At 32.0% G+C, this 16674-nt stretch overlaps 1 protein-coding gene across 1 annotated transcript in view; it reads right to left on the bottom strand.

The window, feature by feature from the left end:
• LOC106637469 (immunomodulatory peroxidase) overlaps positions 1-16674 on the bottom strand; it is a 412315-nt gene that overhangs the window by 266483 nt on the left and 129158 nt on the right. The window contains exon 2 of the mRNA XM_089591698.1: positions 3856-4534. Within this exon, the coding sequence (XP_089447824.1) occupies positions 3856-4534 (679 nt within the window). The remainder of the gene's footprint in view (positions 1-3855; positions 4535-16674) is intronic.

The raw sequence follows: 16674 nt of genomic DNA, 5'->3' as shown, positions 1-16674 counted from the left end.
AATAGTTAAAAAAAGCGTGCACTTTTAGGGGGGTGGGTACAGAGCAGCAGTGGCGACACAGAGAGAGAGGGGGGAGAGAGCCAACCAGCCAGCACAGGGACTCATCAGCCAGAAAGCGTAAAAAAAAAGCGTGCACTTCCAATTTAGGTGGTAAAAAAAGAACAAAAAAAAAAAAAAAAAAAAAAAGCCAAATTGAAGACGATTTGATTACGAATTGAATGCAAAAATAACTTTTTGCAAACAGATGTTATGCAAATAAATAGAAGCATTTTTATGGCCAACATGTATACGCCACAATCATACAACCAGTAGAAAATTAGTGAAAAATTTGAATATTAAAATTAATAAAATAAATAGAGAGAGCAAACGTGTACGCACATGCCAAGTGTAGTGCTATACACATTCTCATTGTGGTGTCGAAGAGTATTACTGTGTGCAGTGTCCACGTATACAATGTATATATGCATGTATGCATGTGAGTATAACTTGCTTATAGTATTATGGATGCAACTACAAATGTGTACATGTATGATAAGTATGTGTGTGTACTTTTTATTTTTACTGAGCAAATCTGTACATGCTTGCCTATGAGCATAAGTATAAAATATAGTGGTTGATATTAATATTATATACACTAGTCGATATTATTATTTTAATAAAATACATTGACAAATAATGTTTGCATGTACGGCAGATCAATGCAGATATCCAGCATTGATTAAACGGATTTTTATGAAATGATATTACAAACATGCCATATCTTTATAATGAATCAAGATAGAGCAAAAATAACAAGTTTAACAGATCTCCTAAAGGTGAAAAAAAACATTGTGGCACACAAAAAAAGAGGTGCTGAGTTATGTGAAGGAAAAATCTCAAATTTTTTTTTTTTTTAATGTTTCTCTTTTTTATTTCTCTTTGTAATCATTTGTCGAATAGTGACGTATAATGTAAGAAAGAACTTCTATTGCCCAAATGAATAATTTTTTTTTGGTACTTATAGGAAAATTCAACCTCTAAAGACTTGCTCTAGCATCAAGTCGTTTCAATGTCTCACCTATTCCATGGTCCGTTACCGTGAGACGTGGAAAAAAATAGCCACTGCTATTTCAAAATCTTGTGAATGATGTGTGATGTTCATTGATTATAATTTTTTCATTTTCATACTTTTTATTTTTATTAGGGTTTGTACTAAAGTTCTTCTTGTCATCACCCATTTTTTGTAATTTAAATCTTTAATTAATTTTTTTTTTAATACTGTTTTAACTACTTAATAATATTTGCACTTTTTTACATAATCCCACAAAACAATTAGTGGATTGCACATTACACATCATGCGATTCAAACAATCGTGATGATTCTTGATTGGCTGTGGAGAATTTGCTGGTATTAACGTTAAATTCACTTCATTGATTAACCGTCTTATATTTTAATGTATCAGGCAGACACAAACTATGTGTATACTACTGGATCCTCTCATTATACAGTATTTTGGGTTAAAGCTTTTAAACTTAGGAAAACTACATTTTGTTAGGCATTAACATAGGCGTTTTCGCATCATTTTTCTACGACCATCTAGTTTTATAGAGATACAATCTTTTTTTCCTGGCATTGATAACATGTATTTATAAAACTGAAAGATATAAATTATGGTATTAATATCTTATGCTTCCAAAGATGAATGGGTTCTAAGATTTAGATCACCAAATATGCCTTTCTGTTTAGTAGTTCTGTTCAGTTTTTGTAATATTCATCATATGGTGGGTGGCAGGTGGAAGATTTAGCCAGATGTTTTAGCACAACCAATGTCTGAAAATAGTCGAAATTTTAATCTAATGTGTTTAATCTAAGCTAGTATTAAAATTTTTTTGCAAGTTTCTCAAAAGTGTGGTGTTATCTTCATCATTATCATTATCGTCTGGACCATCGTCGTTTACACCAAAAACTTTTGTCTTTAAGGCTTCTTTGATTTATTGAGCTCTTTTAACCAAATCTCGCTTTTGTGTAAATTCTTATTTTTCAATAGGTGATGACCCTAGAAAACTTAATGCTTTGTTGAAACTATGAATTGTATCATTTAGTAAGCTTTCATTTTGACCTGAAAATTCTTAGTCTTCTCCACTACCACTTTTAGCATCTGATTCTTCAGTAGATGATTCTTGGGTATATTTCTGCTGCAAAAAATGAAAAGTGATATGAGCGTCATAAACTGATTAAACATAATGGAATTAAAACATGACTTGTTATACACAACCGTTTTAACGCATACTTTATCATAATTTTTTGTGCTTTTTTGAGATGCACAGACGACAAGAACCACAAATTTTGTGTTCCAATGCCACATCGTTACTAGTAAACGTATTGCACGTAGCTGACTCTCAGTAACTTCTTGCAATTACAACGTTTGCTTTTTTGAATTACTGCACCAATGAAAAGGATTAAAACAATTATTAGTGCGAATTTTTATGTCTTGTATGGTTTGTAATACTTTCTTCGGCATCGTGTTTATGTTAAAACTAGTTCTGAGATGTGTGTTTGTGTGTGCACGCGTGTATCTATGTGAATGAGTGAGACAAATTAATGAATAAGCCCAAGAAGATTCTTCTCTGTACCTTAACAAAAATACAAGGTAACCACTGCTGACAATGCCACTATTTATTTTCGTTTTTCTGAAATATTAGTACGCATTGTGTTGTTCATTGTAACTGATTGTTGTACGAAATTAAATAATGCTCATAAGCTATGTTTTTTATCTATAGTCACACTTTAACTTCATGGTCATTTTTCTTTAGCACTGTTTGACAGCACGTTCAAAGGTACTATACCAAAAAGGTACCATAGTAATATATTTACGCAACCGCAGATCATAGTTACAAGCCAAGAAAACTTCCGACTTAAAACGTTTAAATCATTGAACAAACCTAACGTACAACTTTTAACGTATAACCTTCAACACTTTGAGAGAGAGAGAAAGTAAGGGGGGGAAAGAAAAAAAGAGAAAGAGAGAGCATGAGAGAGATAGAGTAAAAGATGCTTTTAGATGAGACGTACAAGTGGTAACAGTCGATCGTGCAGTTAATGGGATATTTTGAGCCAGCTTCGCCATCTGCTGTTCAAAGTTGTCCAAAATCACCAAATATAAATTTAGCATAATCCAATTAAAAAAATACGCAATAAGAGGAAACTTACAAACTGCACATGGAATCTTCTCCATAAAAACAAGAAAAGTTGTACTACATTTGTTTTTTAATTCGCTAAAATACTTTTTTTTCAGTTGCTTATACACTTTTATTTATTAGTAGGAGCTTTCAATTTGTTGAAGTAATAAAAAATATAGATTGAATTTTAACATTACTAAGATTACAATATGGAGTTATAGGGTATGCATGGTGTGCAAAGGAACTCACGTGCCGATACGACTTTAAAATTTTAGTTGCTTATGGTAATACAAAGTTAACATTAATTTTTATTGATTTACTTGAGAAAAAAAAAAAAAAAAAAAAAAAAAAAAAAAAAAAAACACATCTTTTAGCTGTAAAAAGAGAAGAAGCTTTCATTTAGCCATAAGCGCTTACTACTTTAATTTTTAATGTATTTAAAACTTTTTACATCTTAGACAAAATTTATGGTGTTAACGTCAAAAATTCGTTAAAAACATCAAACAATTTCTTTCACACTTTTATAAATAGAAGAAATTGTAATTAAAAAAACTTACCTAACAGAAAGTTATTTTATTCCTTTTATAGTGCAACTTTAATTTTGCATTCATAAGAAATGTAAAAAAGAATTTTCATGCTTTAATAACTTATAAGTGTTTTGAGACTCAATAATGGATATTAATACTCTTGGCTTACCTTAAGACTCACTTTTCTGGCAGATGGTAGTGAATTTCCAAATACACCAATCCTTGGAGCATCGATACCATCAGCGTAGTCCGGTGGTAGGGTGCGTTGAAAAGGCGTTAAAGCCATGCCAAGCTGGTCCGGATGATTACAGGAACCATCAAATTTACGATACCTGGCCGCATAAACTGGGCAGTATACATTCCAGCTATCAATACAAACACTATCACTCAACCATCCTCCATCTAAGTAACTACCAAAACTTGAAGACCTGCCCATGAATGAGCGAGCAGCTTCAAGGTTACGTGTAGCTGCAATCTCAGCAACTCCTGTTAATGCTAGCCGGTCAGCCCTCAAGTTTGTACTTAGAGAGTACTGGTGCCTAGAATTTGGTGATGGTGAGGGAAATGGACGCGTTATTAAGTCAGCAGCTTGCCGGGCGTCCAATGCTGCCTGGCCTGCCACCACAGCCAGTTTAACTTCATCCGCACTTAAACCATGTGCAGTTGGTGGTCGAGATAATTTCGGCATCTTCAGCAATGTCATCTGGTCAAACACGCCATTGCTTAATTTTACTGCTGTTGCTTCTAATTTCTTATTAGGCTCAACTATGTCTGTACTATGTACTGGAATATTTCGACGGGTTACTGAGTAGCTGACTGTTATGATGAGTGCCAACACAAAAGTAGCCCTAAAAAAAAACAATTTTTTTTAGTAATTAAACGTCTTACAAACTTAAATAAATTACTCTAACCCAGATGCATTACTAACAAAACAAGTTATTTTTTTTCAAAATATGTTTCATTCAAGATCAATTTTCAAGACTTCTTAAGAGTAATACATAAAAATATGCTAATAACGGCCTGCTTCTTCCTATCTCCACTCATCAACCTTTATTTATCGCTTAATATTGAATTAAATGTTAATAAGTTGACTAACCGATTTTTTTTTATACTTACAGTGGCGAAGAATTTTTAAAATATATTTACTGTTTTTTAAATAAACATTTTAACTCGTATAATATTTATTTCAAGCCTTTAGGAATGTATTTCAATGTTTTTGGTTAAAACTATTAATAATTACAGTATAAAGTACCAATCATTTTAAATGATGAAGTATTATTTCAAATATAACTTGCCATACAATAACTACCAGCGTTTGTAGGAGCAGCGTTGGCTCAGTGAAAAACGTGCTTGTTACTAATACAACGCTGTTAGGGGTCATAGGTTTAATTCCTGGTAAATGCAAATTTTTTTAAAAACTATTTTATCGAGAAAAGTTCCTATGTAAAGCCGGCTGTTTTGGAGCGGGGTTTTTCCGTGGAATTTTCCATCAAAGTAATTCCAGAGTTTTCTCCTTGCCCCACAGATCTTTGGGCCTGGGTGAATGAAAAACAGTGTTACGGTTATAGGTAGGGGTTAGAGGATCCGATGCGCCAGGTAGGGATTGCCGTCCTTACTGACGAGGAGTGGTCCCTGAAACAAGGAGCTTCTTCACGGATGTTAATAGTCTGGATCCGATGCTTTGGCAGAGAGCGCTGGCTTAACAACCAAGGAGTGAACGTTATAAAAAATAGAGTCCTCTCCGGAAAAAGACTATGTAGTGGCAAGTAAACCCGATACACCATTAGTGCAGAGAGTGTCAGCTTAACTAGCAAGGTGTTTCACCGTAGATATTCCCACTGTGCTTATGGTAATATAGGTATAATGTCTATAAAAGAATTAGTAAATGGGTGCCACAAGACACCACCACATATAGGTAGTGAGTGGGAGATCCCAGTGACCCTGACAATAGATTGTCGCGGTAACCCGGTAAAAAAAACTACCCGCCTTTGTTGTAGTAATAAGTTGTTTTAATTCTTTATAGATATCCAAACATTGGTTGATGTAATATCTCATCTTTTAAATTTAATTAGTTTAAATATTATTGTTGTGGTTTCTTAATCTTTGTAATTTTACTCTGAATACATACCATTATGACGATAACTTTTTTTTTTCATTTCCTAAAAACTCTTATTCCTTATTTCACTTTTTAGCTTGTTATTTTTAATTACATCTCTAATAGTCTTCTACGTATTATCCTTTTATTCTTAATTTATTTTCTTAATATTCATACCAGCTAATTATTAGGTTTTTATTAACATTTTAATCACTACAGTACTTTGTTCAAGACGTTATAGTTTAATATAGCTTAATTTTCAAGCATTTAGAACTTCTTTATTTATGTTCTTGTTAGTTTTGTTTCCAGTAGATGCTTTTATTAGCTTTGTATTCTTTGTAATACAAACTTTTTTTTTGAGTTTCGTATTTGTCCTTTCCTATGCAATTTTTTTTTTAATTGTTGTTTACTTCTATTTACATGAATACTTCCAAAATTTTGTTTGATCTTTCTGGTAGAAGTATGATATCTAACCCATAAGTCATCATTTTTTTACTTTTGCACTTGTTTTCATTATATGAATACATAATACACTGCATTTTGTAGCAAAAAAATTAAAAAATTTTTTTATGTGTGATACACAGTTTCATACAGCTATGTATTCATGTGCCTGTTATGTTGTATGTCTCTAAGGTAGGCAAACAGAAAAGATAAAGCTCAAAAGTAGAAGAGAACCAGGAACAGTTAATCTACAGATCAGCTAGAGACACGAGAGTGAGAGGATCAGGCCAGCAATACACGCTACTTGTTTTAGATAATAGCAATACTTATGACGAATATTCAATTTTATTTGTTGGTAGACCAAGAAACCCACATAAAAGATGGTGTTAAAAGTGAGAAATATAATGAAATTATTGTACTTTTGTTTTGCGTGCAATCAACACTAAATAATAATCAGGAAACCTGCGTTTACACCGTTGAAACACTCAGGCCAACTTACGTATCGGGAAAAACTGAGTCAGCTTTCAGGCAAAGAATTTGTAGGACCTAAGTGAAGAAGCCCGTTTCTTTTTTTTTTTAAATTATATAAACTTTTCATAGTAAAAATCCGTAAAATATTAACTTCAAGTACACAACAGACAAATCTGACAATCCTTACCTCATACACACAAGATAAACGGTAATCAAGCTGATACGCCCCCCTGTGATGAAACACGTAGATACCTTTCATTATAATAATTGACTTCTCCCATTAAATAAGACATCAAATGGTGAATCAAACAATACATCAACTATCATAAAATACTAAGAAAAGCTGAATACTGGCTTAATGACAGCACACAAATTAAACAACACCTAAGATCGCAAAATCAAAATATCCTCTGATACAATTAGCTAATAAAAAACTTATACTATATCCATCACAAATGCTTGCCCCAGAAATTAAAGATAAACGAAAATGGGAAACGAGAAATTTATTCTCAATATCAATTACCACAGTTATAAAATGATAAGCAAAGTACAACAGCGCCAGCCCGTTCTTCACAAGAATTTAAGTCTGGTTGCGTCAATAAAAATTAAACACAAGCCAAAGAACAGTTTACATTACCCTTTTATTATACAGAAAATTTTAATTACAATCTTCTACCTTATACTATGTTATATTTATTAGGTCACTTGACAACTTATATGTTTTGCATACAAAAATTTTTTTACTGGTTTACTAGCCAATAGATTTAAGGACAAAGTGGGAAGATTCACACCATGCTTAGAACAGTTTTCATTAGTAAAAAAGCATTGATATTATTGGCACATTATTTGCAGAATTTATAGAGGTAAAATAATATAAAGGCGGAATAATAGAAAAGTACAGCAACCACGTTAAAACTACGTATGATCCGATTCAATAATGGTACAAAACCTTTTACAACAACTGGTGTCAAAAAAGAGCACTAAAAGAAAGCAGTTCAATGATTTACCTATAGACTATAAGTACCTTATTATTAGAAGATAACATGGTTTAATCCTGTAACACTGAGCAAAGCTGTAGTAGCAGCATTTAAAATGGAAAGTTATACTAGCCTACGCAAACTACTGGTAATACAAATGAACGCTTCTTTATATTCAACTAGGACAGAAGAACGAGATGCAGATAATATTTGCAGCTGTGAGCAGGCATGAGAGAAGTACGTAATATGACAAAACAGAATATAATGGCAAATGATCCCCAACTCTGCTCATATTGCAATAAATACGGGGAACACACTGCACAATTATGCACATAACTAGTAGTGGACCCAACAAATACGAAATGTCAAGTCCCACTCATAGAGGCAAGTAAATTTTCAGTTGAAATATCAAATGATGAAATTAATATAAAACAAGATAAATTGCACTTACTGCAAATAGAAAGGGCATGATACAAGTAAATGTCAAATATAAAAATTATTGGAATCACGTAAAACGTGAATTAAAGGTGAATCCAGTAAGATACTGTATAAAGAAGCAGTAAAATAAATGTACCACTAAAACTAGATCCCGAGCAGGCTCTTTAAACAGCTAAAAACAAACATTAAAAAAAAATGTTCGAGTCAAAGCCTGTGGTCAGAAACTCTTTACTTGATAAAAATTAAGAAAAATAAAAAGACAAAAGTACCTCTCAACAGACAAAATTTATTAGGCAAAGGACGCATACCACCATGAGTAAAACGAAACTATAATACGCTAAAGTTATATTGCAAAAAATTTTAAGAGAACGCTAATTCCCTAGTTTTAAATACAGAAAAGAGCTGTTTAACTATAGTCATGCATATAAATATGCATATAGATAGTAGAGATAAAGTCTTAATCAGTAGAATTTTTCAAAAAGCACAGTGCACGCTAGAGATAACTGAACTACTTTGTAAAGCAATCATAATTACAAACACACTTAAACATAAAATAATAACGACGATTTTTTAACAAATTGTTACAAAGAGGGCAAGATACACTATAAAATTAGGACAGAAAATAAAGAGACAAATAGACAAGCTGATGCCACGATGAATAATTGAGCCCACTACATCACCATGTACTTTAAGTACGTGGATCATCCAAAAACACGTTAATAAGTTACATACACACAGTAAGAAATTACCCAAAATTAACCAGCGCAAGAAAAATAAAGTAGTTTTTTTGGCTAGCAGATTGATATTGTGGTTAACAATTAAATTTCAATAGGAAAAGCAACAAGAACAATAATTTGTTAACTTAAAAGACAGTGTGTGCAGTGATTAAATACTTATGGCTTCTGATGTAAGCAAACTTTTCATGGTAAAAACTGATAAAGAAGATTACACAATAGGCACAATCCTTAGCTTAGGAGAGATACAAAAGATATATTTTGTTCAACGCAAACCTAAGTAGTTACAGACCGTAAATTGCTAAAGCTCTATCATACAACAAAAAAATCTGATACGTTGTTTATCAGACTGACAGCCTGGCTACAAGACGTTAAGTTTGACAGAGTTTACTGGCCAGTTACTTAAAATAAAATTCCATACGTGCACTTTCACAATTTAGTGCTCAAAGAAGGAGAAGTAAGCTTTTAACAGTGATGCCAGAAGCGCTGTCAGCTAGTGAACGAATAAAAGAAAGGAGGACTGGCTTGTAACGACATACCACTAGCGTTGTGTTTGAACTATCTACAAATTTTTAAAATAGGATCGAAGGCAAGCTCAATAAAATAATATTAATAGCACGAATTTAGAGGACTCAAATAAAAAATCTGACAACAACAACAAAGCTTACTCCAACCCTAAGAAAACTACTTTATCTCAGAATATAACGAAGCAAGATATGCCTTCACAATTCTCAAATAAAAAAAAAATTAAAAAATAGTCGGGAGTGTCATGGGCGACTGTCCAAAGATGTAAAAACATGATGGACTGACTTAAAGTAAAATCGTTAATAATTATATAACTAATAATTAAATGCTTAGGACAAAATAATCTTATAATGTTGTTTTGTGATATATTTGTAATCGCTGCTGTAGCTGTTATCTCACTCAATGAATTATCACCATCGTCGTTATCCATACTCAACACAACATTAATTATGTAGCAAATGTCACAAGCAAGTGCACAAATTTGAAAGTTGTAGCTATTCACCTTGGTAGCATCAGTGCAAGCGCCACCATTGGACAGAAGGATGAACATAGGTGCTGGGATGAACGAAAACAAGTATGAGCTAGACATTGTAAAATAATGTTTTTTTATTAAATTGAATAATGTAATAAAATTAATCGGAACAAATATTTGACCACATGAAGAAGGCAAGTGTGTGTACAAAGCAAAGCACATACTCATGTGTGGAATCGTTTCAATACAAGTGAATTCTTTGCTTTGTACTTGCAGACGTCAGCCTTAACTATAGTACTTCACACAAAGTGCGAGTAATAAATGCAAAGAATAAAAAGTCGTGTAATATCAAGTGTCGCTGCTCTTGCGTGGCAAGTATTCTTGGACAGTGCAAGCATTTGGTTTTTTTTTAGTTATAAATGTTTCAATGCAATTAACTTTCTCATTTCTGTTTTTAGAACCCCATCAAATAATATTAAAGTAGCATCTTGCACTGATGTCAAACAACAGTAAAGACAGTAAAATTTACAGTTAATAAATTTTATGGATTTGTGCCCATTTCTCAATTTTGCCACCTTCAAGAAAAATTAAAGATTTGGAGTACTTAAATGTTGACCATAAACTAGATTTTTAAACTGTATTGATTAATGGCACATGTATATACTGCAATTATCATAACGAAAATAATAACCAGTCTGTTATTTTTCTTTTGAAGCACAAATTAGCACATTTTATTAGCTGTGCTTTTTTTGTTTCTAGTGCTGTTTAACATCAGTACAAGATGCTTTTTCAACATTAATTAATAAGGTTCTCAATCCAAATAACAGGAAGGAGCGAGTTAACAGCATTTAAATATTTATACCAAAAATAATTATAAATGTTGTATTATCTTAACCTTTTTATGTACAATCATACCGCAATGCAATCCTTGCACTTTCAAAGAGTACCTGCAACGCAAGAGTGGCGACACTTTATACTAAACGACTCCTTATTCCCTACAATCACTACTCTCACTTTGTGTGGCATATTATAAATGAGGCTGAGGATTTCAAGTACAAAGCCAAAAATTCAGTTGTATTTAAACGATACCACTCATAAGTATGTTCTTTGCTTTGTACACACATTCGTCTTCTTGATACGGTCGGATATTTGTTCCGATTAAATTTATTACATTCTTAAATTCAATAAAAGAACATTGTTTTACTACATTTACCTCATACTTGTTCACGTTTTATTCCAGCACCAATTTTTATCCTTACAGTGTTAGTGGTAGCACTAATGCTAACAAAGCAAATATAAAGCACTATGTATAGTTATACTTGAACCTGCATATCAATCGTCAGCACTGTTGACTGTCAACTGCTGCATTGAACTACAAGCGGGCACGTATACACACATATACAGAATACTTTTGCTCTCTCTCTCTCTCTCTCTCTCTCTCTCTCTCTATCCTCCTGCAGTCAGCTGCTTCTGCTCTGGGCTGATATACACATGTACGCCGTGTTTCTCACTCTTCCCAGCTCTGACTTGGCTAGCAACCGTGTACAGCGTGTGTGTGTATGCATGTGTATAAATATTAAGCTGTTTGTAGACGATCATGATCTACTATATCCATACATTTTGGATGACAGCAGCGTAAACTCTGCGCTCCACAGTAAAGAGAGAGAAAACGGTATCAGTAAATCTATATAGATGTGACAGAAAAAGTGTTACTCTTTCGAACTGTTTACTGCCTAAGTGGAGAGTTAAAATCTTGTATAAAATGTTTTCGCATCGAAAACAAAAATTTTTATGATAAAGGCTCTATTATAAGTAAAGAAAATGCCTAGTGCTTGGCCCCAATATAAACAGAAATCTCTCAATAGATGTAATATACTAAAAGAATACTTAAGATATAAGTAATCATAAACATTTAAAAATGTAACTGGAGATAAGAATTAAGCAGTGTAAAATTGTACACAAAACTCTGCGTTTACAAACCAAACCCTTCAATTAATTAAGAAACTCTTATTAGGAATACCAGGAATCTGATGACACATTTTTCATAAGAAACATCTGATGGCAGGCAGTAAACAGCCGCGTGAGGGTACATATGCAACGAAAAGTCTGGTCCACTTCTCAGTCGCTGTTCACCCCACCTCTAAGTCTTTGTTTTCTCTCTCTCTCTCTCTCTCTCTCTCTTTCTATTGAATTATTAGATAAAAAAATTAATAACTTACTCCACTCTAAGTGTTCGATTTAATCTACATAACCCTATTTCTGCTAATTAAATTTTTTTGTTTTTTTAAATTTATTATTTAGAAAAAAACTTTTTTTTCAGAGGAAGAGACTTCTAGTAAGCTACTTCGGTTTTATGGAAATCTGTCGTTTTTAAAATTCCACCCCCCCCCCAAGCACGCGACATAAAGAACCTCGTTATTAATAAATAATCAAATAAATGATTTGTCGTTAATTGAATGTATTATCAGTAAATGCATATAAAAATGAAATATTATAGGTACAAACTGCACGACAAGTACAAGAAATCGAATTTTCATAGTCGGCACCGCTCATAGCAGAGTGGGTAAGGTACTTGACTCGTATGCAGGAGGTTGAGGGTTCAGATCTCTTTATAAGAAAGTGTTTTTTTTTTTTTTTTTTTTTTTTTTTTTTTAGAATTGTAAAAGAAAAAAATTCAAAGTAAAATAAAAATTATTGTGGGAAAATAAAATTAAAATTGGTTTCAAAATTAATTGCTTGCGAGTATGTAGGGGAATAGTGGGCTGAGGTGTGTAGGAGCATATATAATATAGCACAGTTAGAAGATATAGAGTGAGGGGAAGTGTGTAGAGGACTGGTAGTGAGGACGACGGGGTAGGGGGAAACTTAGGAGGAAGAGACTTCCAGTAAGCCACTTCCGTTTCATCAAATCTATCTTTTTAAAAGTCTAGCCCCCCCCCCAGTACGTGACATAAAGAACTTCGTTCTAATACCAGCGTGCAAGGAAAAAAATTTTGTATCAATAAGCACTTACCATTTTGTTTCGACAAGCACACAATATTAAGAAAAAAAATTTCAAAAATGAGAAGGCCATTTTGCCAGTATCTGTAGGAGTAAGTAAAATAGAGAAAACCATTGATTGTCTGCTGTCGCACTTGTTCTCTTTTTATTGTACTTATACAGATAAGTCTTTTTCATTGCTTTTCTTCAAATTTTGCGGTTATAGAAAACGACGAATCGATATTAGAATAAGTAATATTTTATCATCATTTTTTCATTAATTTTTTTTTTCTAAATAGAATTATTTGAAAGTATAAGTATTTGATCTTAATGCAAAGTTTTGCTAAGGGTCTTCGAATTGCATTTATTCAAACCCCATCTTAACTTGTATTTAGTAAAAAGCCAACGAAATTTGCGCACGTGCGCAACTACGCACAGGTATCCAAAAACAGACAGAGAGATATAGAAATTAATACACATGAACGTATTGTTAAGCATGTACGTACCTACGTGTAAGTAGGTAGTATCGATACTCTCTGCCTTATTTTTTTTTTTTGTTCTAGTTGTTACAATGTTAATAAATAAAAAATATAAAAATAATTCAATATTTGCTTTTTCCTAATCCATAATATTTACTGATAAGAGTACATATTCGTCAATTCGTAAAGTCTTCACAGGTCCCTCGGGCCACAAAATAGCCCTGGAGACAATGGCACTTATCAAACGAAAACGACTATTTTTATCATAGATAATCAAATACCACCGAGTTCAATACCATTTTCTTTAATATTTCATATCTGTCAGAGTTCCCAAGATCCACACCTGATTTGTTTTAAAAGACATTGTAAGCGTTTATTTTTATGTTTTTGTGCTTATTACAGTTATCAACACGTGAGCTCTACGATGTCCTACAACATTCAAGGAGCAAAAACCTGTGCATTGACTCGGCAGTAAAAAAAGTTTTATTTGGACACAGCTTAAACTAACAATAACGGTATATTTCTATTGACACTAGAGTTCAAACAAATTGTATACATACATTTGAAAAGCACTTAAAAGGAAAAAAGTCCAAGATTTTAAAAAATTTTACGGTCAATTACGGAGATAAAAGTGTACCCTTGTACTTTCTAAGCCAGTTCTCTAAGCCACTTATTGGCGTTAAGAAGCAAAGTAAAAACAAAGTAAAATAAAGTTACGGATAAGAGTATACCAGAAGTTGGGTAAAAGTCAGACATTGATAAGAGCAGGGGAACAAAAATGGAGAACCCTCGGGTAAGAGAAGGAAACAATAATTAGAAAGCTCAATGCAACAGAAAAATTCCAATGAAAAAATAAATTCACAAGGCTAGGAATGTTCTCTTACCTGATACACTTGTAGATCCTTTAATTGACATGTAGTTACAACAGCTAGTAAAGGATAATGTGACAACAATGGAAAGGAGGCAAGCTTAAATAAAGCCATACTTAGACCAAAGAGTTTTTTTGAAGAAGCAGGCGTTGAAAAAATAAAAGCGTTATACCCTTTTGGAGTCAAAAAATATAAATTATTAATGTTTTCAAATAAGCACCAAGCAAAGAATCAATCATTCCATTACTTGGCAAACTGAGTTTTTGTTTCTGTATCAGAAAGTGTGCCCTATATATAGATAAAAGTAAGCCCCTTGACAAACAGATGTGCTGCATACTTTAAGACACCGAAAAAATAACTATTGAACAAGGTAGGAGCTAATGAAACTCTGACCTAATTTGCATAACTGTTTACACTTCAAAAACTTTGGACAATGATATTCCACCAATAAAACTATGGTGCAGTTGAACGTATCCACCCTGTCTTTATAAAATATTTCAAAGCATACCTCTATCAGACCAAAAGATTGGGAGATCTTCAGCCTTTGTGCATGCTTGCATATTACATGTCGAAGCATGAGAGAGTAGACTACACATCACATAAACTCATACTTTAGTATGTACATATAAACAACTAAACTAAACTAGTAACAAAACAAAACGCGTATTCAACCTTTTTTTTTAACTTAACCCTAGTACTGCAGTCCAATAAAAACCAATAAAAAAACAGTGAGTTTAATTGTACAAAATGAATACCCAATAAAAATTTTATTGTTTCCTAATTGCCACTTATATGAAGAATTTATTATATTCGAGTTTATAGTAAGAAACCCATAATTTTTTACAAAATAATAGTTTTTAAGACCATATTTTCCGAGCCAAATAAATAGTTTATTGGAGTTTACAGGAATAACATTAAATCTAATCGTATGAGGTAATCCTATAATACATTTTATGTGTGTTTATAGTTATTCGTTAATAAAATTTTTATCTGTTTTTATGAGTAAAAACCCTTTAAATTTTTACTGAAAAGAATTTTTTTGAACGATTGGAAGATTTATCAGATAATTCTTATAATTTTTTTATTGTATTTTATAGTCAAATCGCAATTCGTAACAATGCTTGTGATGTTATCAAACGTTTGCAAGTTTATATGACTGAATAGGAATTTACGGGTGCAAAAACCGATATTAAGCCAATAGCCTGAACATAGTATTGGAATTTATTTGTATTGACTCATCAGTGTACATAAATTTTTTTTTTTTTAATTATTTTTTATTTTTATGTGACGATTCCTATTGGTAATCTCATCGTATTTTTATGTGCATTTATAGTTATTTAGTAACGGGTATTTAAATAACTTTTTCTTATTAATAACGGATTGAATTTTGACTAAAAAGTATTGTCTTGAACCGTTGGTTTATGTATCTTCTATCAGATATGTCAAATGTATAAGGTGATTTTTTTTTCTTTTTTTTATTGCAATTTACAAAAAAAGTGAATTTTTTAACTGTGCTCATAGAGTAAATACATGTTTAGAATTCTCCATATCCGAATTGGGGTGTACGATTTTTATTTTGTATGTTGAAATGTGTAATATTCGTTATTTATTTTTGCAGTTTACATCATACATTAAAAGCTTACAGCTGACGACAAAACATTTAAAAAACGTGTTGGGACTCATGTGTAAAACCATCATGTAACTAATGCTTTCAATACGATAAATGTATTCTGTTTAAGCTTATCGTATACAGTCCATACATTATTTTTGGTAAATAGTTAACGTATTATTTGCAAAGTGGAATTTAGTATAAGTTTGATTTTATAGGAATTAGTCAACTCTTATTTCTATGTAACTATTTAGAAATATCTTGACTCATAATTATATTGTCTTCATCAGTTATTTGTGTTTTAATTTGAGAATCACCATTTTATAGCATACATAGTTAATTAATCTCATTAGGTAATTGTTGCATACTATATGTAGTGAATCTTATTAATGTAATACACACTTTTTATAATCTGCGTACGTTGTATTATTTGTTTGTTATTTATTGTACAGTTAGCGCTTATAGCAATTGAAATTTCATTGATACTTATTTGGTTTCGGCAATAAAACTTTCATATACATACGTAAAAATTGTAAAACTATAGGCAGACCCATGTCGATCATTATTGATTGCAGTTCTTTTAAAATCAATTATTTTTTATGATCGATTTTACATTAAGTTTAATGTGCCGTCTTCTTTAGTAGATGATTTTTTTTCTAACATCGAATCTTATACACTTTTTAATACGATAGTACACTACTCAATACGAACCAATAGAACTAAACACATAAATAGCTGTTAAATAAAATAAGTTCGAACAGATTTTAAACACTTGCTCGCAGAAATCGTATTTTTCTAATAATTTCTAATAAACTTTATCGGCCAAAAGCAGAGATACACATATATCTAAAAATGACGATAAGAATACATAAAAAACTAATCATGTAGTAGAACAACAT

Source organism: Copidosoma floridanum, unplaced genomic scaffold (genome assembly GCF_036245765.1).
Source record: "Copidosoma floridanum isolate Cflo_tuat_1 unplaced genomic scaffold, Cflo_Japanese_pri ptg000013l, whole genome shotgun sequence".
In the NCBI taxonomy this organism is placed as follows: Eukaryota; Metazoa; Arthropoda; class Insecta; order Hymenoptera; family Encyrtidae; genus Copidosoma; species Copidosoma floridanum.
This window is presented reverse-complemented; position numbering and strand designations above follow the sequence as displayed.